The sequence below is a fragment of the Rattus rattus genome, chromosome 10 (assembly GCF_011064425.1).
Source record: "Rattus rattus isolate New Zealand chromosome 10, Rrattus_CSIRO_v1, whole genome shotgun sequence".
Lineage (NCBI taxonomy): Eukaryota > Metazoa > Chordata > Mammalia > Rodentia > Muridae > Rattus > Rattus rattus.
This window is the reverse complement of record NC_046163.1, coordinates 37,949,388-37,976,596: the sequence shown is the minus strand read 5'-3', so window position 1 is coordinate 37,976,596 and position 27,209 is coordinate 37,949,388. Positions and strand designations below refer to the sequence as shown.

At 42.8% G+C, this 27,209-nt stretch overlaps 1 protein-coding gene across 5 annotated transcripts in view; it reads right to left on the bottom strand.

Annotated features, from left to right (window-relative positions):
* The window catches only part of Astn1 (astrotactin 1), a 307,737-nt gene that overhangs the window by 18,580 nt on the left and 261,948 nt on the right, over positions 1 to 27,209 (bottom strand). For 2 of the 5 annotated variants that reach the window (XM_032914600.1, XM_032914601.1), the window contains exons 17-20: positions 13,211 to 13,479; positions 6,200 to 6,333; positions 2,783 to 2,934; positions 1,651 to 1,786 (exon numbers count right to left, since the gene is read on the bottom strand). In XM_032914600.1, coding sequence (XP_032770491.1) covers positions 1,651 to 1,786; positions 2,783 to 2,934; positions 6,200 to 6,333; positions 13,211 to 13,479 — 691 coding nt within the window. Of the gene's footprint in view, positions 1 to 1,650; positions 1,787 to 1,812; positions 2,935 to 6,199; positions 6,334 to 13,210; positions 13,480 to 27,209 lie in introns of those variants that run through there. The other 3 variants (XM_032914598.1, XM_032914599.1, XM_032914597.1) reach the window with 3 other exon arrangements.

Sequence of the window (27,209 nt, the reverse complement as noted above, 5' to 3'; positions counted from 1 at the left end):
ACTGGGGGCTATGACATTACATCTGAGTGTCAACTAGCTTTTTCAGCAATCTGCAGTGCCATCTAGTGGAAACTGGCTGTCATTCAGTCTAGTAGCCTCTCCCACTTCTGTAATCAACACTGACAGGAAGTAGGTGATTTACAAAACATAGGAAATGAACACTAGAAGATCATCAAAGATGTTGAATGTGGGAGAGGATCTTAGCCTCCGGTCTTTGAGCAGGGAACAAAGTCAAGGCAAGGCTAACTTGAGGAAGGTCCTAGACTGGTAATAGCCTTTCTAAACAAGCTGTGCCTACCTATTGTTCCAACAGAACTTCTAACTTCCTAATTAACAAGTAGGAAGCACAGAGAGGAGTTAACCCACCCTCTTTATAAATGGTCATAGGATTTCTGGTCTTCAGTCCCAGATCTGTATTCCTTTGTCATGAGCCCTTCCTCTGAGGGGCCACAGCTGTGCAAATATCTAGAGAGCTGTTATGGGTCAAGGCATCCTTGCCCAAAGAGCAGACATTTAGTCTTTGGTATTCGCGCTGACATCCTTGTATGTGTGTCCATTCCAGATTCTCAGATGTTACTTGTCTTTATTCATTTTACATTCACTCAGTACAGTCCTGACTTACATGTCCTATTTGAAAGAGACACAGTTGAATATCTAAGTTCAGCACAATCAATGACACTCAGATTTCTAGTGCTTCCCATCTTTGAACTCCTTAGGAGAGGAAGTGGAGATGATTTATTCTGGAAACCTTGACGCTCTGCCTGTGACCTCATCTGTAAACTGTTAGATGTTTTTCATACTGGTGGGGTCAGAAGGCTTCCAAACTGCATCACTGTGAATCCTGTGTTAGACCGTGGATTTTTCCACCATGACTTAGATGCTATCACCATATCTCCTCTTTTGGCGTCTCTTATGTCTCTGCTCACAAATATTTTACAGTTGTTCCCAGAGCACAGGAAGAGATGAGAAGAGTTCAGTGAGAACACAGGGAATGTTCCAAGCACGGTGATATAATTCACTACATTTTCTTTGAAGAAAAATGCTGACCAGTTCTGAACTCTATAAATTATTTCAGAGCCACTAGAGATGGCTTTCTGAAGCACAGTTCTTGGCATTGTCCTCTTTTCTTTAAAAAAAAAAAAAATGAAGCTTTTCTCTGACATACAGCATTCAGTTTGACTCCCAGTCTCATTTCCTTCCACCTCTTTAATTCACCATCTGCTTCAGACCAATCGGACCACCCACAGCTCCCCTTCATGACTCTTTACCTTTGCCCCAGGGATTTTTAACCTAGTGTGCCTTTCCCAACATCACAGAAGCTATTGATTTCTATACAATCCAATTTAGAATCCAGCCACCAACTCTACATAGAATAAGTCACTTCCTTCGTTCTTCCCAATGTGTCCCTGGCCTTTCTAACTAACATATACTTGAGGTACAATTATCTGTTTACATAGGTCCTCTGTATATTGTAAACCCTTTGATGACAAGACTTCTTCCAGAAGTTTCTCCGTAATGTTTATTGATATAAAGCTGCTGAGAATAAAAACAAAACTATTACGAAGTCTCTGAGGTAACTTGGTTAATAATGGGGTGCCAGCCAAGACTCAAACTTTCTGGTAAGGAAACACTAAGGTGTGTACTACTCACATGTAAATGGTGTCAGGTTCCAGGCATCGGATGATGAGAGAAATCGTGGTGAACTGCTTGTCTGGCACCTGAGATGGCATGGCACATGGTGCCTTTGCTCCAGAGATGATGTCGTCCACAAAGCTCAGCACCGTTTCTGCATAAAGGAAAAGAATGGGGAAAGCCCAATAAACAGTGATGTCCAAAACATGAGCAATACCAGAAGAACTTGCTGGAACTTCTTAACTTCCTAGAGGAGGAAGGAAGGAAACCTTGGAGGAAAACCGTCTTTTCTGATGGTGTCATTGTCAGCCAATCAGCTGAGAGCCATTTGTCCAGAATTACCTCAGGACTACTAAGGCAAAAAGCAAACGGCTTGTCTGTGCAATTTTCCATGAAACACCTTGACACTGACGAGAACACTTGTGGTGCTGGGCCCTGTGCCCTAATATACCTTAGCAATACCTGTGCACACCCAGGAAAGTACCTCAGAAACAGCAGTGGAGAGCTCTCCATGCTCCAAATATGTTTCTTCAGACCTCATTACCAGGTTCAAGCGGAGCTCTTAGGTTATGGGCATCCTCATCCCCAAAGAGGATCATTTTTTATGTGAAAGACTTAGGATTATTGATGATAGCTTTTCTCTACGTGGTGGTAGTAAGGCATGGGACTTTTATTTCTGTGGGTTATTTCTAAGGCTTCCCTTTTCTCTCAGGACTTGACAAAAGTCAGTTTGCTTTAGGACAAGACGTGGATCAAGAGCATCTGTTTGCACATGCCTTTGCCTAGAGGGGGTTATTAGCAAAGGAATTTTTGTTTTTTCTGTAATCATGGCAGTGGTTAGCAGAGAATTGTTTCTTAATTGTGGGCTAGGATAACTAGTGTACTATGTTGTTGTTGCTTGTAAGTGTGCCTAGAGGCAATGAAATGGACACCTCTTTTATAAATAAAAGAAAAGCAAAAATCAAAACAAGATTTTTGTCAGACACTCACCATGCAAAAACTCTTAAATGGACAAGATGGCTGCTGCCTGTAAGAGACAATAGTTGCTACTATTCCATGCTTCTCTGTGCTGCCCTGTAATACTGGGGACTTGAAGCAAGGCCACAAGGCAAGGTATTCTTTTCTTTTTCTACTTTTGGAATATGCTCACCCGTCTCTACTTTGGAGTGGTCCATCCGGTCAGTGACTTTCTCTTGCCGGATCAGGTAATCTACGATCTGCACTCCAATTGGTGGCTCTGAATGTTCCCACTCCAGGACCACGAGGGTGCTGCTGGGTTCGTGTACTGTGGAAAGTCTCAGCCTGAGTGAAGAAAAGAAGAAACATGAAATGGGAACTCAGCCGGGACCTGTGTCATCACCTCAACTGCAACACTTCAAACTCTTCTTACAAATGACACCTCTGAGCACTTTGGCTCTCTCACTAGATGCGAAGGTCTCCAGAGACCTAGGAGGCTTATGTTTGGATCTTGTAAATGAATAAACAAGTAAAGGTGGAAAGATCCAAGAAGGTCTGCCTGGTACATGTGTTTGGGGATTGGTCTTTATTGATAGGTCTTTTGTATATAGTTTGAAATATAATATCTGGGTTTTCTCTTGAGGAAGACTAAGCACATATTTTGTGTGACATTGTATCTCAAAGCTCACTGAATGTGGCATCCAAGAGAATATTGCATTAATAAGAGCGCAGTTAGTTAAGTCCCATAGCCATCAGGATGGGGCAGGCCCTCATTGCCCAGAGCCGTGGTGTGCTGTGTCTCCTTCTCCAGTCCATCTGCTGACTGAACCTCAGAACAGGCTCAGCTCAAAAGTAACGCTGAAAGGGAGAGAATTGGCCATGTGGCCACAAATGACACTCTTTTGGGCGTGATACCCTGTGTCTGCTGCTTAGGACCTGATGTTACTTTCTGTCTATCTCTTTGGGTGCCTATGGACCCTGGCTCCTCTGTTAGTCCCTCTTTGTCTTTCCTTTCAGTTCATAGTCTCTCACTGTTTTCAAGTTGTCTTCGCCTTGAATGTTGCTTGGCCTTGCTCTCTCATGTCTCCTGCACATTGTAGAGACTCAGTAACCAGTACCAATGTTCTCTGGGGTGGCTCTCCTGATAGCCCAGGTGGTGTCAATTTGCTTCCTTGTTCTGACTTCTTATATGTGGCTCAGATTTCCTTCCTGCTTCTAATTCCTAGTTTCTCTCCAGACCACTGGCCTGTGAGGGTTTTTCCAGTTTTTGCTCACTTGTAGCCTCCCTTGATCACACTGTCCCTAGCATTCACCCACATCTTTGTCTTTGGTTCTTCTACATCAAAAGTGTCTGCCGCCCTCACCTTCTCTATCTTCTACCCAGCTCGCAGGTGCCTTTGATGGTCTCAAAACCCAAAAGACGAGACAGCAGAGCTGGATCGCACCGAGTGACCTGCAATGTCCAGTTTCAACTCAACACAAATGTTCACAGTGTTTAAGCATGTGATACAACTTTAACATGAAATCGAGGGAGGGTGTTTGGAGAATAAGAAGCAGTTCAACTAGTAGGAAAATAATAAGAAACACATGGTCATCTTCTAGCAGCTACTATGAAGGAGTGCATAGTTTTCATATGACATTAGGGTGGACTAGATCCAAAACAGTGCGGATATTGACAAATTCATTAATTAGAGTCATATGCAGAATGCTATTTGAAGGGGGAAAAAACATTAGGACACTTAAGTTAGTAGCTGAGCTTTCTGAGAACTCAGATTCTGTGAAAATAGGAACTAAGGCCAGCCCCTACTGAGAAATAGAAGTGTGTGTGAGTTACATGGACTTACGTAAAAGTAGAGTCCATTTCTATTTCTAACTACCAATTAAAGTGCAAGAAATTAAGATCTATTACTGAGAGAAGTGATCAGAGCTGAGAAGAAAAGTGCAGTTTTATAGTTCTGCAATATTTTATAGTTTGTTCACCTTGTTTTTAGTCATCATATTTGGTTTATACATGTTTAGAAATGAAATCAGCCTTCAGATATCGTAACTGGATCTTATGTGCCCACGTTACCTTTTTATAGTAACTTTGTTATATGGTGACTCTAACAATACTAGATACTCTTAGTGGTTCCTTTTCTACTAAATACATTTTATTTTATTTTTTACTAATTAGGAACTTGTTTTTATTTTGATTTAAATATCCAAATTACAACTACAAAGAGCAAGAAGCCAATGACTGGAATATTTATAGACACCTAAATAAGGAAATAAATTGGTTTGCACTGATGGTCTGTTGGTAATATTTCCCACTTTCTCCTTCAGTTTTCTCTTCAACATCTACCTTGCCTACAGTCAGGTCAGAGGGCATCCTCCATTTGTGGATTCCTACCTACTGTCTACTCTTTTGTGCAATTAGCCCTCTAATCACTGCAGGTCTTGATTCTCATTTGGGGCCCTTTAGTCCTTATGAAGGCAGGGGGTCATGTGCCACCATCTTGTCCTAACAATACTTTCACAGAAATAACACTTTGTGCCTTAACCCCTGTGGAAGACACCTTACTACAGGATAACCTGAATTCCTATATTGGGTCCTGGCCTCTCACTGTGGCCAGTTCTGTTTAATCTCTTCTTGAGAGATTAAGAATTTGGATGGGCTCATCCTCAGCCATCTCTGCAGTAGCCCATGAATCCTTTCAATATAAGACCTCCCCCCAAGTCCACTCCAGGCTTCCGCTCTTCACAGAGTGTGCTGCTTAGAGAGCATCCTTGCTCCAGCTATGACCCCATCTACCAATTTTCTGAGATTATTTAAAATCTCGTTATCTGTATTTTTTTTTCAACAGAGCTCCACCTGTTCCTCTGCCTACTGAACATTTATACAATTATCCCTCGGTAGTTCATGGGTAAGACCAAATGGAACTGGCCGTCTCCTTCTCCTCAACACTGCATACCTCCTAACCGGTTCCCTCTCAACTATGGTTCATCCCCAGAGTTAACAGTCACCATGACCTGTTGGCTTTAACCCAAATCATTTCAGTTTTATTCTCTCTGGTACGACAGCCACTCTCAGCCATGACCTGCTTCCTGCTCTATAACTGAGGGAAAATATAATCTTCTTGAAGTAATTTCCTGTTCCATTCGTTAATTGAAAGGGTGGCAATAAGAGTGTTTACCTAGTGCATGTATTGCCTGGTACCCAGGAAGTCTGAGAAGTGGTAGTGTTGTTGGTCTCGTTCTGCCCTTACTACAGACCTCTAACTTCCCCGGTAGCAACAGTACTGGTACTCTATGACTTTCTTCCCATGCTGTCTTACCTCGTTTAATTGCTATTTGCTCCATAACGTCTTTATTGCCTAAGTGCAGGGTCAAAACCCAGCTCTTTACATTTTAAAAATGCAAAGATTTGTCACACTACTTCCATTAAACAGCTCATGTGCCTGCTCCTTCTATCATACTGAAAGTTCCCAAGGGCAGGAACGATGCAACTTTCTTCTTTCCAATTCCCAGCATTCAGCCTATCACTTTGAGACTAATAGCCACTCCATCCTATTTTTGAGTAATGGTGCTGAAGGCATACATGCAGGAGAGGGACATGGGAAGGGAACCATACACAGGCTGTGGGAGGGGCGCACAGGTAGGGAGTCCATCCGCTCCAAAAGCAGTAGAGTCACATCGACACCAGTCCTCAATGACATCTCCAGTCCCTGAACACCAGAGAGAGCTCATGGTGGCCTCCTGTAAGAGCTGAACAAAAATAGCAAAGAATAAGTGTTAAGAAACCATGGTTGGATGGTCTTTATCAAGAGACCTAGTGTCAGGGTCCTATGTGGTCTTAGGTCACCTTCAGAGAAAAAGACTGTGTCACCACTGCACCAACGTTCTCTAGTCTGAAGCTATGTCTCGGAAGATGGAATGTGGGATAACCCAGCCTGAAGGACATGGGATGTCCCTCTCTCTTTAGTGTAGTAGCTCGACTCTATCATTAAGACCTGTCACCTTAAAAACCAAATGTGTCATATTACTGTAATCCCAGCATTTGGAGGCAGGAGAATCAGAAATTATAAGGCAATTAGATACAAGTTTGAGGCCCATCCTGGTAAGAATTCCTGTCTCAAACAGAGGGAAAGAGAGAGAGAGAGAGAGAGAGAGAGAGAGAGAGAGAGAGAGAGAGAGAGAGAGGAGAGAGAGAGAGAGAGAGAGAGAGAGAGAGAGAGAGAGAAAGGAGGAAGAAAGAGGTATAAAAGGAGCTTTTACTTTGAAAGAAAGTCAGTTTCCACCGTGTATCTCCCTCACTTCATTCTATAACTCCTCACACTGTAGGTTCTAGAAACATTAACTTCTTTACCTCCCATCTTTGGGTGGCCTGCTTTTGCTCTTCTTTCCTCTGTCTACCCAGAAGCACTTTGCCCTTCTTCAAATGCTTCTCTGTGCATCCATACCAGCCTTATCTGTCCTGCTCTAGTCCATCATGGTCTCTCAGCCTGTTTGTTGGTCCATATTGAATATGTGTGTGTTTCTGCACAGGATTGTGATTAGACACCTTTCTTTGACTATGAGTAGGAAAAGCTGTGTAATATAAAGGCTAAATTCTCAGTCTGTGTCAGTCTTTGTGGATGAGAACCTTGGCTTTGTCAATTATTACCTGTGACCTTCAGCACATTATATAAACCCAGTTTTCACTCTGATAAAATATCACTTTCTAGGATGGAGAAATGGGTCAGTGGTTAGAAGCACTGAGTGTTCTTCCAGAGGTTCTGAGTTCAATTCCCAGCAACCACCTGATGACTCACAACCATGTAATGGGATCTGATGCCCTCTTCTAATGTGTCTAAGGACAGCGACAGTGTACTAACCTATATAAAATAAATAAGATTTTAAATAAAACCTTTAAAAACAAAACAAAAAACAAAAAATTATCACGTTCCTAATAGTGATGTTGTGACAGTTAAGTGCAACAATCTATGTACCACACCTGACATACATTGCTGTTTTTGAATTACATAGAATCTTATAAAAATTACAGTCTGGCATAGTACTTTACATCAAGTAATTTCATGGAGATAGTTTCTGTGGAATAAAAAAAAAGCAAAGACAAAATCAGACCAAAGAGGCAACATCACTTGTAACAGTGGCAAAAGAACAGTTCCCGAGGGCTCAACTCAGATAATCTAAGAGCGAAAGTTCCAGGCTATCTATGCTCCAAGCTGTGTCTCTGTGGCATATGATCCCTTTGGCCTTGACTTTTCTCCCTTCTGTCCCAGTGTCAGCTTGTCCACATTGGTAAGCTAGGGAAAGGGGACATAACTACCTTATAGAAGTTCAGACTCTAAAATCATGAGGAAAGAAAAAAGTGTGGAAAGGGAATGAGGAAGAGAGGATGAGAAGGGGGAGAAGGAAGAGATAGGACTCTACAAACACCTATACAAACAGCCATACATAGGTTCTAGTCTTTCAAAGTTTAGTATTGGTTACTATGATAATATGCTTGGCCCATGGGAGTGACACCATTAGGAGATATGGCCTTGTTGAAATAGGCATGGCTTTGTTGGAGGAAGTGTGTCACTGTGTAGGTGGGCTTTGAGGTCTCCTAGTGCTCAAGTTCAACCCAGTGCAGAAGACAGCCTATGTCTGGCTGCCTGCAGAACACAGTCTCTAGCTGCTGCCTGGGGAACAAGGTGTAGAACTCGCAGCTCCTTCTCCAGCACCAGGTCTGCCTAGGTGCTGCCCTGCTTCCCACTGTGATGATAAAGGACTAAAACTTCAAGCTGTAAGTCAAACCCAAGTAAATGTTTTCCTTTATAAGAGTTGCCTTGGGGGGTTGGGGATTTAGCTCAGTGGTAGAGCGCTTGCCTAACAAGCACAAGGCCCTGGGTTGGGTCCCCAGCTCCGGGGGAAAAAAAAAAAAAAGAAAAACAAAAACAAGAGTTGCTTTGGTCACGGTGTCTCTTCATAGCAATAACACTCCAAGAGAGTTACTTAAGGCTATAAGCTGAATTGAATAAGGGTCCAACTGACTCCACTCCCAAGACTTAGAGTTTCTACGAAGCAGGAACTTACTCTTGCTCATAGTTATGATTTGTACAGTGTTTCTAATTGGTAAGGCCCATTTAGATACTAACTCTTGGGTGGATGATGATAATAGCTTAGAGTGAAGGTTCTGAGAGTGAAAGTTAGGTACTTGTTCAGGGTCACAGGCTAATGAATACGACTGTCAGAGAGAGGACCATGCATGGCTCACCGAACGGAAGCTCTTCCCCATACATGCTGTTAATTAACATTGACTCCGCCATCAAGTTACTTACTTTATCCTGTTCTGATTGAGATTCAAATAAAAAAGTGAGCTTTTCAAAACGAAGAAGACAAACCCTTTAAGACAGACAGACCAAAAGTGCCTGCTGCTTGATGGTATCTTCAGTCAACACCTGTTTGCTAACCGTCTACAAGGGGCCATTTCCTGTGCTGAGCACGAAGCTAAGGATGCAATGACGCAAAAGAAGACACATATGGTCGCTGTCTGCATACATTTTCCAGCTAGATACTAAACAAGCAAGCCGGACTCATGTAAACATCCAAATTCCACAATAGCGTTGAGGGGTCCTGGAGAGAAGGTGAGGCTCTATGAGTTCACACAGCAGCAGGAAGCCTCCACAAAAGAGGGAAGGAAGCTATTCAGTTGCAAACAAGAATGGAATTCTTCATCTGGGGGTGGGGGGAGATGAGTGGAATTGGAGGACAACACGTGCAGTGAAATAATAACAGATAAAAATACAGGTGTAAATTTTCTCTAGGATATGGAAGAATAGAAAGTAATAGACCTGAAAAGAAAGGAGGAAATGTTAAGTTACGGGAGAGGGGCAAAGAGATGGAGAGGAGTGGGAGGGAGGCTGACTGTGATCTATACAATATAAGCTTGTATGGAAACATCACAGTGAAACACACTAAACTGTGTCATTACATATTGATGATTTTACTTTTTAAAGTAATCCAGTCACAAAAGTTGTAGTGATGTAGATAGAAAAGCTAACACTAAGAAGAGTGGATCCTCAATAAAACTGAACTTCTAAAACCAACGAAATATATCAATCTGTCTATAAGATCCACAAGGCAAAGAAGTTCTTTGACAGAGAGGTAGGGCTGGATTATAGATAGTCTATAAGAAGTCCCATTTCAAGAACAGTAATAAACCGCTTTAACTTTTTAAACATGAAAACATGATCAAAATTTTAATATAAAAATATGGCAAGGCAAACATGCTTTAATTATTTTAAAAGTCATTTATTCAAAAGCTTTAACCCTCTACCTTTGATACATGCTACTCCGTGAGAGTTCCTACTTCTGAATCCTAGGTAGAATCTAATTCACCAGGTTGGATAGGGTATGTAATGGCTTGGATATGAAGTATATTCTTCAAAGAAGCCTTGATCCAAGGTGTTGGTATTACTGAGAAGTGGTTAGAAGATACTAATTTCATCTATATGTCACCACACTGGTTGATACATAACTTAGTAGACATTGGGAAGTAAGCCCTAGTAGGAGGACATAGGTTACCAGGACTTTGGTTTCCAGGTTATTTATTAGTCTTGGAATAGTCTTCTTGAATTCTCTTTGCTTTTCACCTACCAGGATGGAATAAGGCTCCTCCTCCACACAGCCCTACTCTCATGATCTTCCACCACACCACAGACCCATAGTCATGTGACCAGGCAACCATGGACTCAAATCTGAGGAACTTCGATATTCCTTCCTTTTAAGTTGATTGCGCTGGGTGTTTTGTCACAGCGATGAAAAGATGACTGTTATACAATTGATAAGAAGGACCAAAATGAAACTCTTTTGTAAAGGAAGAAGAAAGAGAAACTTGACTTTTTCAGACCTACAATTTGCCATCCCATGCAGTCCCTGAGGAATCCATACTTGTTAACAGATGTGATAAAGTCTAGAAAAAAACAAAGCAAAACAAAACAAACAAACAGCAACCCAAATGCTGGCTTGCCTTTCTTTTAAAAAGAATTTTTACTTCATGTTTAGCAGTCAAAAATTTATTCATCCATTCATTTATTTATTTAGCGGAGTATCAACTATGTACCAAGCTATAGAAGACAAAGCATTTCGTATAGGCTAGAGTGAAGTAAATAACCAAGCAACAAGTATGATCACAGAAAATGCACAAGTTAAGATATGTACACATAGAATGGAGGTTCCAAGAAGGAGTCTGAGTTGGACTGGGAGCACGGTGGAGAGGTCTCTGGAAGACAATGGTGCTTGAGCTGAAACGTGGCATGATGGTAGGACTTTTCCAGTGACAGAAATGTGATGGAATATATTCTTGGGACAGAGATTTGTAAGGCCAGAGGTCAGAATTCATGAAAGAAAATATGGTGTGTTTGAGGAGGCAAAAAGAGTTAAATTTTAGAATATAGAGTACTAACAACCACGTACGTGAAGACAGACAGGATCATAAGCAGCTTTGTAATGTTGTGCTAAGGACTCTAAGTTGCACTCAATGTGAAGATCCATTAAATTACTTTGATGCTAATGTGGCCAGAAGTCTATATTGTATAGTAATTCCAGGTGTTATATACAAGGACTAACAAGAAGATTGCTGCAATAAAATGTTTGATATTACAGTGAACAGTTAGGTTGTGATGGGGGTCTCAGATAAAAGAATAGACACAGGATATACGTGTTGCTCTTGATGATGGAAAAGATACTGGGGATGACAAGGACTCTGGTTCCCTTTAATGAGATGGGGACACCAGTGGTATCTATTTGAGAGACAAGGTAAGGAGCTAAAGTGTATTGGATTGTTGAAATGGTCTAACCAACTTGTTTATCACAATCACAAATTTACTTGCCCTATGACATCAGAGATTATCCAGTCCATCACAAGGACAACAGACCAAAGAGGATAGCTAGAAGATGAACCCGCATATTGAAGGGGAAGATGACACCAAGTTACCAGTGTCACGCTGAACATCTGTCCAACCCTTCCCCAGCTTCTGTACCCCTTGTCTAAATTCGTTGACAGAAAGTAAAAGCTAGAAGAAAAACCAGAGTTGCAGAGAGGATGACGGAGAAGGAACGTGTCACGTAAAGAGTCCCCTGGTAGCAAGCAAACTCCATCGTAGACTAGCTTGTGTATATTTAGAAATGAAGTACTTAACACTGGGCCAGATGGGCAATGTCTTCCTGCCCCTCTCTGAAAACAGATGCAGGGGAAATGGAAGGGTGTTTGGCAAGCAGGGAATCCAGAGAGCGGCTGCTGGGGTTGAACTTCCTTAGGCATCCTGGTGTTGATTGACAGCCCCCAAGTTCTTTGTCTCCCACAGAGCTCTTCTCTGTTCTGTAGCTTTGGGCACTCTAATTTGAAGGATGACCCTGCTGAGCTCAGCTCTCCCAGCCTGGTGAACCAGAAAGTTCTTGGTTATCAGATGCTGCAACTTGAGGGGGTATGATTTTAGACTCGCAAGGGTAGCCCTGTGTTAATACCACCACACCTTTGGGTGCCCAATGAACCAAGGGCTTCCTTCTTTCAAGTTCCTCTCTCCCAATTCTCTTCCCATAAGCCTCTCAGATTCAGGACAAATGTGCAGGCCAGCAGGAACCATTTGTCTTATTGTTCCTGTGGAGGGGGAGGACCTGTATTTTCAAACACTCTTTGAATTATCTATGGAAGAGGTGGGTATGTTAGAGCAACATACATACAAAATCCCTCCTGTGAGTCTCAGCAACACCTATGATACCAACTGTGACACACCAGGTGTCTCCTCCAAGAGAAAAAAGGAAGCAATTATCACCCCACCTGGATGGGCATTCCGCTCCTCAGGTAAGCTGTTTGGTTATTTGCCTTGCAAATTGTCTCAGAAACCTCCCACCCCGGAGCCTCTCTACTTCAAGTTTGACATGGCTAGAGTCTGTGTGTGTATGCTGCTTTACTCTCCCCTATATCCTGAAGGAAGAAGTCACTGCTCCTCCCAACCCGGTGCCTGAATCTTACTGGCTTACACAATTTCTCCTAAGAGCTTTAGGGACAGAGAGTTAAAGAGAGAATGAATGGTTGGGAAATACCATAACCTTCCAGCATAGTAAAATGTGGGAAGATCAGCAGAGATGTGGCGTTTTGTCCTTTAAGCCTGTGATGAGCAGGGAACCAGGCCCTTGCAGGTGAAGGTACTAGGACCTTCCTCTTGGACCTGTCTTTGACATGCCCCTTCTAGTCCGGGTACACTTGGTTCTAGGTTGGGAGATCAGTTAGACTGGTTCACCTGCTCCAAGGGAAGACAGAGATGAGTGTCCTTCTAACATGTCCCCTTTGGAAAAGGTATTACAATGGCTTTGGTCCTTATAACATGTCCCCTTTGGAAAAGATATTACAATGGCATGTGCTTTCCTATTTCCTTCCGGCCCCTTTTACTCAGACTTCAGTAGTTAATCCTGAGTCACATTGTTGTGGGTATTATAGAGTGCATTGATTTGATTTGACTTAATATGTAAACATGCAAATCTAAACAAATGAGTTGCTGCTCTTAGCTGAGTAAAAAGATCCTGCCACTGGCTTGCTGTGTGGAGAAAGGTCTCGGGTTTTGGTGCCTTCCAGAGCCAAGTATCTCAACCCTCTTACCCTCTGGGTCTGGTTATTGGTCACAAGTTCATAGATGGGGGATGCTCTGGTCACTTCCAGCAGAACCGGCTCAGGAGGAGTTTCAGGGCTGGATGTCACATGACACAAAGGACAGGATGAGGGACACCGTCCCTTGCTCTGGCACTCCATCCGGACTCCAGCTGCCATACGCTTGGTGCCAGAGTCTGACAGGCTAGCGATGTATTCTGGGAATGTCAGCACCTTGGGATCCCTTTCCCGTTCCTCCGACTCATCAGATGGGGAGTTGCCTGCCAGACAGGAGAAAAAGAAGCAGTGAGCGGAGGGGCAAGATAGCAAGGACTGCCATGACTTGGTGGCTCCTGAGTTCTGAGGTCTAACCTTGAGAAGTTGGAAAGTGTCACTAAGGGAGTAAGACTGTGACTCTGTCATTCTGCTTAATTAGGGGCAAGCATCTTCCCAGTGACATACAGAGTTGGAAATAGCCTTTCAAGTATAACAGGTTGTTTCTCTTCTGAGAATCATTGGCTCCACTCATGTACTCAGAGGGATGTGTCTGCAGTATGTCTGTTTCCCAGAAAGCAGATGATAGCAACAGTGACCGCTCTCTGCCTTGGCTTCTTCATAGCTCCCACCTCCAGTGTTATCAAATGAATGCATAAAAAAATGGTTTGAAGACACACATACGGTTTCTAACATGCAGGAAGCACTCAGCAACACAATCTTGGTCATAATTACAGCTGAGGTTTATGGAGCCTTCCTATGGCATTGGGGTTGACTCAAGATCTCCTTCAACCATTACATAACCATTGCCAACAGTCTACCATTCTACCCATTTCTACATATCAAGAAAGGACAATATCATCAAGGTCCCAAACAAAGGTAATGGATTGTGAAACTTGGTATTTGAAGCCAATGCTGAGTCCAAAGTGTTTAAGTCGTACAGCAAGACCAGCATTGCTTGGCTGTATAATTAACTCACATGTTGAGAATGCAGAGGAAAGTTTGGCTTTTTCAAAAAGATTTTTCTTTTCACTGTTGTTTGCCACTTAGGAGTTAGCTACACAAATTCTTGATCTATTTTCAGTGACAAACATGAGAAGAGTCTACTAGAGTATGATAGTTTGTTTCCCACACAAGAAAGCACCATTTGCTCTCTCTTCCTTCAGTCCTCCTGTTTTTCCATCTAACTCATTAGCTGTAAAGGACTCTGTGGACAGAACCCTCCAGATTCTCAAGCTATTTTCTGACAGTTGGTGTCCCAAGCAGGAAATGATTTTGGAGAGACTTCTGTGCCTTCGGAGGTGGTGGGTACACAGAATGTTCTGGTCTCCAGTGGGTGCGCTAAGAATGCCATACTTGATGGGACGCGGTGTGAACTGGTTGAAAGGCCTTGCAAAGTGGTTCCGGGAGGTGATTGGGAGATACGACTCACTGACTTAGAAAAGCAAATGTTCACTCCTCTAGGGTATGGGGAGCACACTCTAAGCCCTCTCTTACTTGCTGTGTAATGTGGGCCCATGTGGTGAGGTTCTCACTGTTCCGAATTCCCAAAAAAAGAGCATTATGTGAATGAGACATGGCCAATCCTGACAGGTGCCATCTCTTGTGTGTGAAGGCACAGGATACACTCAGTGACTACGGGAGTCAGTCTATTTAACATTTATGTTTACTGAATCATAGATTCAGGATTGCACTCCAGTCCATCCTGGATTGTAGGAAAACGAGACAATGCTGTGCGCGCACGCGCGCGCGCGCACGCACGCGCACACGCACACACTGAAAGTCAAAGAAGTCAAAGATGATGACATCAAACAGACCCAGACTAACCAACCTCAAATCACTCCACCCACAGGTTCATCTTTATGAATATTTAGGCTTCTGCATCCCAGCCATGGTTCTGTGCTTTATGTTACGCTGAGAATGGATTGCTAGCAGTATTTGAAAAGCCCATAGACTAGCCAAGGCTTTCTATACCCCATTTTTGATCTGATTTCTTGACTTCTTCAGACTGCTGAGTGACTGGTTAAGTAGGCGGAGGTGGAGTGATCTCTGGGCAGTATCTGGTGTCTGTGCAGTCTCCTTGAGGTTGGGAGCCGTTTTTTTCTTTGGCTCTAATCACATTATCGCCAGAGATATTTCTTTTTTTTTTATTAATTCTTTTTTTCGGAGCTGGGGACCGAACCCAGGGCCTTGCGCTTCCTAGGCAAGTGCTCAACCACTGAGCTAAATCCTCAACCCCAGAGACATTTCTGTAGGGAGCCACAGCCCTCCTTTGTGGAGACTCCATTCTGAACACTTGCGTATCTACAATATGACCACTAGAGGGTGCTAGTTGATCGAAAATGACAATGATCCATGCCCTGAGACCAGGCTAGAGAAAATAAATTTTCAGGATTCTAAGGATGATGTGGGTGTCTCTCGATATTCTAATGGCTCTTTTTTTCCTAATATACAATAAAAACTAAAAAGCAAAACAATTACAAATTATGTACCACATACCTCCATGAGGAAAATATGAAAACCAGGCGACAATGACGGAATAATTGAAAGAAAGCTCACAGGAGAAATTTTTAAAAGAATCCTCCCCCAATACCCTTAATTTTGAGTAAAAGTTACTTCAAATGTGAAGTAATAGGCCAACATGTTTTTCTCTTACCTTTCAACAAACTTTCCTAGGTCGCTATCTAGATGAATTGTACTGAAATACACCACCAGAGGGCACTGTAACGTGAGTGCTGTGTGGTGTTAACGCTCCTGCCCTCCAGCTGGCCATCATTAAAGCTTGTAATTGCTGGGAACAAGAGGGGCTGCTCCCCTTGTTGCTGTCTTCTGGCAATGCCAATTAAAATCAAGATGCAGTTAATCCCTGTCAATACCCATCCACCCTACATTCTTGGCAAGATTAAAGAGTACAGAAGGATGGCTGAGGAAAGCATGTAGCCGGAAGTGATAGGTGTTCCAAATGCTCCTGCTTGCTTCTATCTTCAGGACCTTATTCTCCCCGCTATGGGGTCTACATATCAGGTCCCTGCTGGAGGCCAAGGCCAAGGCCATATACCTAGCTAACACCATGCTCACATGAGATGGAACTGTCTAGAAAGAGGCTGGATTTATACAGAGCAATGAACAGTGAGCTCCCCAAAGCCATCTATTCAGTCTCCAGCCAAGAATAGACATGTGCATGAGAGAGATTTTTCAAAGAGAAAATGCATTTTCTATGTGCAGCTAAAGATACAGTTGGGAAATGGTCCTTAAAGTGATGGGGTCCATCGCTGAAGGCCCACATAAATCTCCCTTACCCCAAAGACAGTGGCACCATTCGCTGCACGGGAATGAATAGCTCAGATCCAAAACTCTTCAGGAGAGTCTGCTGTCTGCTGGTGAAAAGGTGAGAAGAGGGAAAGCCACTTTATCTCCTATGACCCAGTGGTCCCCTCTTTGTATTGGCTACTCCTATTGCAGTCCTTGGAACTTTTCACCATCCTCCGGAACCTATATAAAGATGCTCCTGGAATCTGAAACACCATGATGCTTCTTAGGAGAGTAAATATCTACTTCAGTAGACACACGGTCTTTGAACAAAAGAAATAATCTATAGTTAAGGTCTTGAAAGATGATGAACGGCAAGTGTGTCATCTGACAAAAACCAAACAAACAAAAAACAAAACAAAACAACACACTCGTGGTCCTCACCACTGGTTTTGCAGAATCCACACTTTGGTTCTCAGGGAGGTCTTCCTGTCTGGCTGTGACACTTAGCTTTCTTACAAGTGGAGGAATAGTCAACCTGGAATGTAGTTAACTGCCGTGAAGCTGCAAAGTACTTTGCAAATACAGTTTGCTATAAATAAGTGCCATTTGCTTTAGGCTAAATCTGTATCCTCCAGCACATAGTGGATGAGTTTCCCCAATAGAATACCATGGTATGAGAATACTGCCATCCTTAATGCTCAGAATCTCATTGTAGGTGCGTGTGCCCATGGCCTTAGGCATGGACACATTGACCCACTCAATTCAGGGGCATATTACAATGATGAGAGTGACCCAGCCATTCTCATGCAGGCTCTGCTCTGCCTGTGTGAACTCACAGGTCACAAAGGTGAATTACTTGTTGTGAAGTAAATTGGTACAATTCCTGTAAGGATTCTGAGAACTGCTTAAAAATCTCTCTCTTGAGCTGGTGCCTGAGGCAACGAGATGCAAATGACATCACAGCTAGGACTACACAGGCAGTTCATTAGGCAGCAAAGAAATCAAATGCAAACTAATCAAATCACAGCTTTGGGGGATAGCTTCAGATGCTCGCTAAGAAAGGTTGACATGGGCCAATGAACTACAGCTCAACAAGATGTACTGGAAGACTGCCCACCCACAGCCAGTACCCAACCTTTACCCGATCGACTGTGTGAGCCACGATTCCAAGTTATCTGACGCGCATCGCCCTCATCTCAGGTCTTCCAAGTAGAGGAACCCAACCTGGCATGTCATTAACAACCCTAAAATGATTCCAGTCAGTCTCTTCAAGTGGTTAATATCTTTGGAAATAGTCTTGAGGTCTGTTGGGACTTGAACTGAAACTCGACTTATGCCATGAGCACCTATTCTCTGAGATTCCAATCTTACCTATGAAGGACATACACTGAGCACTTCCTAAGGTATCAGATGCCTGGTCACAGCGGCCCAAAGTCAGGAACAGTGCATTCTCACCTTTGTTTTTATTCCCTTAGTTGATCTATTGTCTGTATCTCTATGCATATCTATCTGTATCTAGATCTATCATGCTCTCATCTGTCTCTTCATTCTTTGTGTATCCTGGGATAATTATCTTAAGCTCTAAGCATAGGTGTGAGTGCTTACAAAACGTCAAGCTTAAAGTACAGAAGCAAAACATTTGCTAAACAGTTCTCCTGTCCCTTGCAAAATTCTCTAAGAATCAAGTAGAAAGGGCAAGGCATTACTGTGTGGGTGCTGACTCTGTGACTCTAGCCAAATGCTCTTCCCTAAGTAGCAATGTCTTAGGTGCCTGTTAGGGCATCCACTGATACAGGTTACATGATGTCATACCCAAGGTCCCTCTATTTGTGGCCACCGTCTCCTCCACACTCTCTTGGCAGCCTCTTCCTCCTCTCGCACATCTCAGCTCAACAGAAGGGACAGATGATGCCCCAGTTGCTGAAACAGCTCATCTCAAATTCCGTATACTTTACTGTCCTCTCCCTCCCCCTCTCCCTCTTCCCCTCTCCCTCCCTTTCCCTCTCCCTCCCTCCCCCTCCTCCTCCTTCTTCTTCCTCTCTCTCTCTCTCTCTCTCTCTCTCTCTCTCTCTCATTTAATCTTAAATTAAATTCTCTTCCCAACCTATATCCTTTCCTCCATGTTCATTATAGTGAAAGGGAATTAGCAGTTTTAAACCCACTCCATGGATGGCCTCAGTTGTTGGGCTTTTTCTTTATCTCTTGTCAGCTGGATGACTTAGGACAGGCTGCATGGCCTTCTAGAGTCTAGAATTCCTTTTATGAAAAGTAGAAATGTCTAGGCTGATGGATATTTCACCAATACGACCTACAACACAACTGAGCATGGTGATACATGCCTGAAATCCCAGCACTTGGGGTCAGAGGCAGTAAGATCAGAAGTTTAGAGCTATCCTTTGGTACAGATGAGTACAGAATCTGTCTCAAAACACCAAAACAAAACAAGCAAAACTGTAAATCACAAAGTTAATCTTGAAAAGTCCTCAGGACACAGCAAATGTTCTGTCAATTTATTTACTCTGACCCTGCTTGTTCACTTACCCTGTTCTGCCTGCAACCAACATCACAATATGCTGAGTACCGTGAAGGACAATGCCTTGCTCTCTAATACAATACCTCACAGAGCCCAGAACAAATATTTATTGAATGATGAGAGTGTTGATTGAATAGTAAAACCTTTTCCAACGAATTGTATATAAAGTGATTATGTTCTGTCTTCCCCCAATGCCAACTAGACAGCTGAGCTTTAATTAACTTGGAGCACTGTTGTCCTAGGTTCATTTGGAATGTTCTAGATTTGACTGAACAGTGGAGGAACTGAGTGGTTTTCATTCCTCTCAGGTATAAAGGATTTTTCAGAACCAACTCAGTTACAAAGACTTAGGTAAATACCATAGAAATTTCATTCTGCAAAATTTTAAACTGTACATGTTCGTATCCATATGGATATTGAGTAATTTATTTACTGGAAATGTGAGGATTTAGGCTTAAGAACGGGAATATGCAGAGCAGTCAGCTGTGGTGCTGAGGGACAGCAGTTGGAAAATGTGGTTAGAAAATCTGAGGAAGTTGTCTCAAATAATGTCTTCATGTAGCAAAAAGATCAGGACTGATGGCCCAGGGCCCAGCAGAATGTAGGCAAGGCCTGTATAGCATGGAAAACACCAGTAGGGGAGGGGGAGGGAAGGGAGTTCTGGATAGATCTGGGGAACAGAGGCATTCCAGGGAGACTGGGAGTTTGGCCTTACATGTGTTTCTTCACCAGCACTGAGAAGTAACTGAACTCTAAAGGCTGACATAAGGAAGGGAGACACCTGGAGAACTACCTTCTACAGCGTCCCCAGTCTCCCAGGCTCAGCGGGCACACAGGAACCACTCCAGGTTCTTGGTTCTCATCCATCAATACCCAGTAGCTCCAAGCACGCAGCCTACTTAAATAATGGGAATCATTGGTTCCCATCTGACTTATGTATTCAGAAAAACGAAACACAGCCAAGCAACAACAGAACACAACAAGTGTTTATATCCTACAAATGAATCCTAAAAGGACCCTTTCTTCGGGGCGTGTCCTTTCATTTGTTCTAACATTAATATCATGTACATTTCGGACTCAGTCTTTTGTTATTTCATTAGGAAGTTTCTAGAAGTAGTGCCTCTTTGCTATCATCAGACCCTGCAGCCAGTCCCCAGAGAGAAATTTCCAAGGCTGTGGTGGAGTGTCTGTCATCAGGGGCCCACTGACCACTTCATAAAGTGCCAACAGCTGGGGTATCCAAGGAAAGATGTCTTCTGGAGAAGTGGATGGATTTTTTGTTTAATTGACACTTATCCAGAAAAATAAATGCTTTCTTTTTCTGCATTCCTTGTTGACATTTTTCTTTTCTAAAAGCACAGCATTCCAATCTCCTGCCTGCTTCATAAAGCATTGCCTACCAAACAGAATTAAACCTTTCCCCCAAGAGCCTCCAGGTGACGGTTTTGTTCATCAATTATGACTATGCAGATTTGGAAGTTAGAGGAGACAGAAATAAAATGGCACCAATGCCCCAGTGGCTTTTAAAAATTGATAGATAACACAATGTTATAATTTCTTAAGCTAATCCCCTTTTCACTGGCTTGTTTTCTAACGAATAAGTGTCGGCTTGAGGTCCCTAGCTAATTAGGTTCATGTTAAATTTAGATTTGGTGTAGGTACAGTTTTTAGTTTTCGCCAAAAGCTGTTAGTCAGCTTTGGCATGGGGATAGTGAATTCAATAATAAGTGGTCTAATGCAACAAGCATCCCATAATTCCTCCTTTGGTCAATGACAATGACGTTGGGGTCAAAGTGCAGTCAATGAAAATTTATGGTATCAGAATTTACCAAAGAACTATAAGACAAACACCAAAAGAGCCTTTAAAGTTAATCTGTGATCTCCATCTGTGCCCTTCTTTTAGAATCACAATTTTTGTGTAAAGAAATAAAGCAAAGCTAACTCAGTCAGTTAAGCAACTTTTTCTGGAGAGCTTCTGGCAATCACCTTTGCACAGATCATACATCTCAGGAGGGGTGAGGATCACATCCAAGAATTGCTGGGAAGCCCTAAAGATTTTGCAGCAAAAACAAACTTCTCGATTCAGCCGCACTGTTAGTCCCCAGTGTGCAAGAAGCTGTCTTATGCTATATTGCACTGTCATGGCTCATGCCCAGTGCTCCACACTTGAATGTATTCAAGTCAATGAATGCACAGGAATAGAAAGAAGCAATAGGAATTATGTCCATCCTGTAACTAAAACCCTCAAAGGATAGTCTAAACTTGAAGATTCACCACATAGGCAACACTAGAGAATGGAAACCTTAGCCAGATTATCCAGAATGGTTTGCTAAATGCCCACATGGGAATGTGGAAGGCTGTGCTGAAGCCATAGTCATTCAGACCTAAAAATAGAGATGCTTTTTTACTTTCCTTTCTTTCATTCCTCTTCCCATTCTACCCCCATAATCCTTCAAAGAAGTAATTGGACTGCAATCTTGCATTGACAAACACAGGAAACATGGTCAACTGTACTTGGTTTTATGGATCCTGTCCCACTTACGTCCATAAAGGGGACATACCCAGTGCATGTCCAAAGAGTCTAGCACTGGTGTTGTGAAAAATAATCTTGACCTTGGCTAGATTATAAGACTTCCGTGTGTGTGCTGTGAGATGTTGGGAATGGAAACTTTAAAACATTTCTTTAACTTTTAAATGCCTTTCATGAAAGTCAGAGCAGATCACCAAGGTTTGCTCTCACCACATTGTGATTCTCAGTTTCCTAAGGCTCCATCTACAAATCACCATCAAGTGGTTTAAGTTTAAAAAACAATGCATTCCCTCCTGTTCTGAAAGATAAAAGTGCAAAGGGAAGGTGCAGTCCCAGCCATGCTCCCCCTGGAGGCTAGGGAAATGGCCATCATTGCTTCTTCCAAACTTGTGGAGGATTCTGGCACTTGCTTGCATTCCCTGACTTGAAATGCTGTCACTCTGATCATAGCCTCCGTTGTCACACGGCTTCCTTCTCTGTGAGTCTCTGACCAAATCTGCGTCTTCCTCTTATATGCTAGCCATTAGATATAGGATCTATCAGGAGTCCATGATCACTCCATCTTAACATAATTCTTTTCGCAAACACCAGTTTCAAATCAAGCAGCATGATGAGGTAGCAGATAGGCCTGGATTCTAGTCAACTCATCACTGTGTCCCACTTTCGACAATGTGAGTCCTGCGATGCAGAGCTAGGGAGGTTTCCTTTACTGACCATCTGGGCACTGGCCGCCCCTTGGCTTCCTCCCAGGGCACACAAGCATTGGAGAAAGGAAACGTGTTTCTGACTCCTTCACCATCCTGCTGCCCAGCTTCACCAACAGCTGCATGCAGATTCTTGTCCATGTCAAAATAAACCTGACACAGAAAGTCAGCATCACAGCCTTCAGGAGCCCCAGAGCTGGTCTGGATTATCCCTGCTGTTTCCCCACAGACTGAATGGCATGGGTGAGAGGGAGGAGGAGAGAGACAGGACTAGGAGAGAGGTGAAAATGAGAAGCACCTGTAGGACTTGCAATTTTTTAATCTCCATTAGCAGGAAGACAGTGTGATGGAATAGGCGTGTTCAGCCAGCTACCAGGAGAGCCTCCAGGCCTCTGTCTGGAGAAGTAGATGTAGGCTTTCCATCCCTGTTTCTCTTGTGAGGCTGAACTGGGAAAACAAAGATATACAACCCCCCCATAATATTTCCAGTGCAAGCGTTTTTTCTTCTTTTGGGGGCCTCCTCAAGAAAGATCCAAAGATACTATTGGAGAAAGAAAATAATATGACCCTGAGAAGCAGAAAGAATCAGAATCCTGTAGATGAAAGGGAGCTTCCAGTTTTAGCTTCCACCTCAGCTAATGTTGAGGAACCATCTATCTATAGAATGGAATTAATGATGCTTTCCTTCACCCACACCTCAGCGGTTTTCCCAGGCAGGAGAACCGTGTTGTCCCTCTGACTCTCCAGCTCAGTCTATCACTTGCTTCTTCGTGATGCACTCTACACTTTGGAGGATGCTTGCCTCTTGATTCATCCTCGACTCCTCCCCTGGGTGCATCTGCCTGTCCGTCTTCCTTTACACCTGGACAGGAGCACAGGGCAGGGAACCTTTGGAGAGTTTTGAAATAGGGCAACCCTGATACAGTAGCATGGATTGCCCAGGCTCCACATTCCAAGAATGGGGCTGCATGTGGTATATGTGGTTGAGGGAGGACAGCCTACACGAGTTATGTGCAGGTAGGGAGTCTCTGGAGTGAACTCAGCTCCACGGTGTGATATTCAAAGCTTCGGCAAGATGCTGCAGGATGCTATAAATATCCTTAACTACCAAATGGTCTAGAAATTTTTAATAAAAATATTATTCAATAATAATACTACTCCAGCCAGCTAGGGAATGTTGTAACGGTCTCCATTTTCCTCTGGATACTCATCTAGCTTCTGTTTTTCAAATGAATTTGGATGTTAAATCCTTTTGCTGCCCTGACCAATTTATTCTGCAAATTAACTATATATGACAGAACTTAAAGTCCGTCGCCACTTAGCTCTGCTTCGCTGAAATTTATGCTGCTTCTCTGCCTGCTGGAGCCATAAGCTCAAATACATTGTGACTCTCAGTGGCGATTTGGTATTCTGCACAGTCCTCTCACCTCTTGGTCCTCATCTCTTACATTCTAAAAAGTGCTGAATGGACCAGGCTACTTTTGCCTCTCGGTGACCTGTGTCCTCTGCTCTCAGGTCCTCTGGTCTCTGAGGTTGCCTCTCTCAACCTCAATGACGTTCTCATTATGAGATGCAGCTTTACTCAGGGCTCTAAGCTGGACCAGTAGAGAGCCTCAAGAGCCTCAGACTGGCCTTTGGAATCATGTGTCAATGGTGGAAGCAACCCAATGGTGAGACAAGAAGGCTAAAGGTTAGGACTGCCTGGATACTAAGGCAGCAGATGCAAATGAGAGCACAATTAAGAGAATATGCTGATGAAGATGATGGAGGGAGTGTCATGCTGCCTTGAAAATCCTACACTGGGAGTTGGCTCGGCTTTTGTTGGACCAAGTGCAGCATCACATTTATCCTGGGGGAGGCAGTTAGAATTGCAAGATACTGGGAGATGTGGTCGCATGAACATCTAAAGGATATGGGCTTAGCATGGATATAGCGAGGCCTAGCAGCTCTCTGGTGGGTCATCTAATGCTTAGATATCTAGTGGGTCATTGCCTAGAAAATAGATCACATGTTTTCGGTGAATTTTCAGAGAGCAGAGTTCAGACCAAAGGCAGGAAATAAAAGCAGGGTGAGTTTATTGTGCTTCAGATTGTACTGAGTACCTGTTGGGTGCCAGAAATGGTTCTCGGTGTTCGTGAAGGAAAATGCCAGATGGTTAAGGAAATAAAGCTCACCTGACAATGTTCCTTGGTATAAAGACTAGAGAGGACCATGACAGTGATGTGAGGGCTTGTGCTAGAATAACAGGAGATACTTTGGTACACACAGAGAGAAGCATGGAAACCTATTCCACCAGGGGAAGTAGGCTAACGGAAGACACCAAATTCCTTTTAAAATGACTTAATATTTTCAGTTTGCACAAAGTAGGACAGCCTCGGAGATTGCAAACTCTTAACCAAAAGTATTATTCATGTAGAAGGTAGCAAACCACTTCTTGGGGGGAATCAGCACACTGTAGGCATTTAAGCATGAGTTCTATGCCCCCCAAAGATAAATTTAAGTTCATTATTTGCAAATTAGTGAAGTGGGGTATTTGCATTTCATCAGGAACCCCTTAGGTGCTGACTGAAGCCAGCTTCAAATAACATGCTGAAATTTACCATTCTGGACAAGAGTAATAATTTATTAAATATTGTCAGAAGACCTTATAAAATTCTTATAAACATTTCTAGCAAAAAAGGTTAAATTGTGAGATAGGTATTTAAGGATTTCAGCAAGTTATTGTTCAATGAAAATAAACAACTCCACCGTTTATGGAGATCTTTTTTAAATATTTATGCAGAGTTCCAGAATGTAAAATAGGACAAGTTTCAGAGCCACTGATTTGAGCTCTGATGATCTTGGCCTGAATCGTTCCAGAAGTAACCAAAGGGTCTCCCCAATCAGGAGGTTATGCTGGATCTGCATAGGTTACTGTCAGAAGAAGCACACGATATCATATACCATAGTTAATTTGCTTCCTGGATTTTACAAGACAAAAATGATATGTCTTCTGTCCTAATTAGTGACCAATTAAATCAGAAGCACTCTAGATTCTTGAACAAAGAAGAAATCTACTCAATTACGTAAGTTCATCTTCTCATGAAGAAAGTACTCTGATGCCAGTTGTAGAGTATATGTCTGCAATCCAAGCATTCAGAGGCTGAGGCAGGAGGATCTCAGGTTCAAGTCCAGCCTAGGCAACATAAGGAATTTGATGACAGTCTGAGCTACACAGTGGCATCTTGTCTGAGAGATGGAGAAGAAGGAAAGAGAGAGAAAAGTAGGAGAGAAAGGTTCTCTGATGGAGAAACTAGAAAAGGCAGAACCCCTTTACACAGCCATCCAATGAGATGAATACAGACAACACAAGGAGAGGCAGACAAAGACACATATTCTCTTCTTAACATGGCACCAGTGTGAGCACATACCAAAAGAGTGCAGAATTAATTTCTCACTCAAATGTCGGAAGGAACATTTTATCATTAGCTCTAACTAGATGGTACAGTGATTTTGTGCTACTTCTTAGAATTCTTTACCAATAGTAGATGTGAAACTAGGATAAATACTAAATAATATATCTGTGTGTTTCCCATAGCTTGCTGCCAAGGAAAATAAGGTCTGTTATTGCTATTAATATAACATGCCCAAGTTGGTAGCTAAGGTAACCAATAAAGGAGTTATTGGTTACCTGTTGGTCTTGCTACTTTTCTAGTAAACTTTCTGCTATCTGGGCCTCCGCTCTGGTTGGAATATGATTGAAGTGTGTTCTCCAAACTTTCAGATTTGCAGTCCTTCATATAGAAACAGTAAAAGATTACTGGGGACTTTAAGGGATGGATCACTGAGTCACTGGGGAAAACTACCCTTTGATGTGCTTTAGGTAATGCCTATGAGACCCTTGAGATGGTTTTCACTGGGGTAGGGCCTGTTATAAAAGAACAAGCTTGGACACTTCCCAGCCTCTTTGGCTTCTTGTCTGGTCTTGTGATCTCCACTTTTTGCTGCCACTCTTAAGCATTATGATGTCATGTACTTTGAGATCTTCACTAGATCCAAACAGAAGCTACTAACAATTTCGACCAAATAACCATCTTTACTTTACAAGCAGGTAGTCTCTAGTGTTTTATTATGGTAATTACACAAGAACTAATGCTTTTTCTTAAACATCTAACTCCCTTGGATGAAGACTGACCATGGGGCAGCATAACCAAGGCAGCAAATGTATACAGTCAGTCAGTCAGTCAGACAGACAGACAGACAGACACATAGTTCTTTCCTGTAGCAGAAGCTCCCAGAGTCTCTAAGGAGGCTAGATTCTCTGGGGCTTCTGAATTTAATCACCAGATAGGATGAGGATGGTGTCTATGATGTCAGCATTTATAAAATAATGGAGTGAAAAGTCCCCACATTGGGAGGACACAGATTGAAACTGGGGTTGGGTAAGTTTTCTACAACCTGCCTTCAAAAATCTAGTTGGAGAGTCTATGGCTTAATTACAAGGCTCTGACAGTGCCCATCTGTGTACCTACAATGACAGAAAGGATTAGAGCTAGAATATAGGCCCAGCTGTTCCTGCTTCCCTGCCAGAGATAAGTAGCCCCTACAGCGTCTTAGAGTGGGACCAAAGGAAGGAACAAATGGTATGGAATGTTGTGATAATAGACTTTCAATTTGAATTTAACATGTAACATCAAATAAAACATGTGGATCATTGGGTAAGAGAACTTGCTGAACAATCATGAGGGCCTGCATTCAGATTCCAGCACATATAAAAACCAGAGCATGGCCACATATGCTTATCTGTAAGCCAAGCACTGTAGAAGACAGAGAACAAAGAATCAATGGGGCTTGATGGCCACAAGCTTGGTCATGTTCAGTGAAAATACTCTGTCTCGAATAAAGATGGCCGTGATATCCTCATCTGGCCTCTGCGTGCATATACATAGATAAGGGTAACTACATATACATTTATTCATATCCTTTACACCACAATAGCAAGAAGAGTAAGAAAAAGGA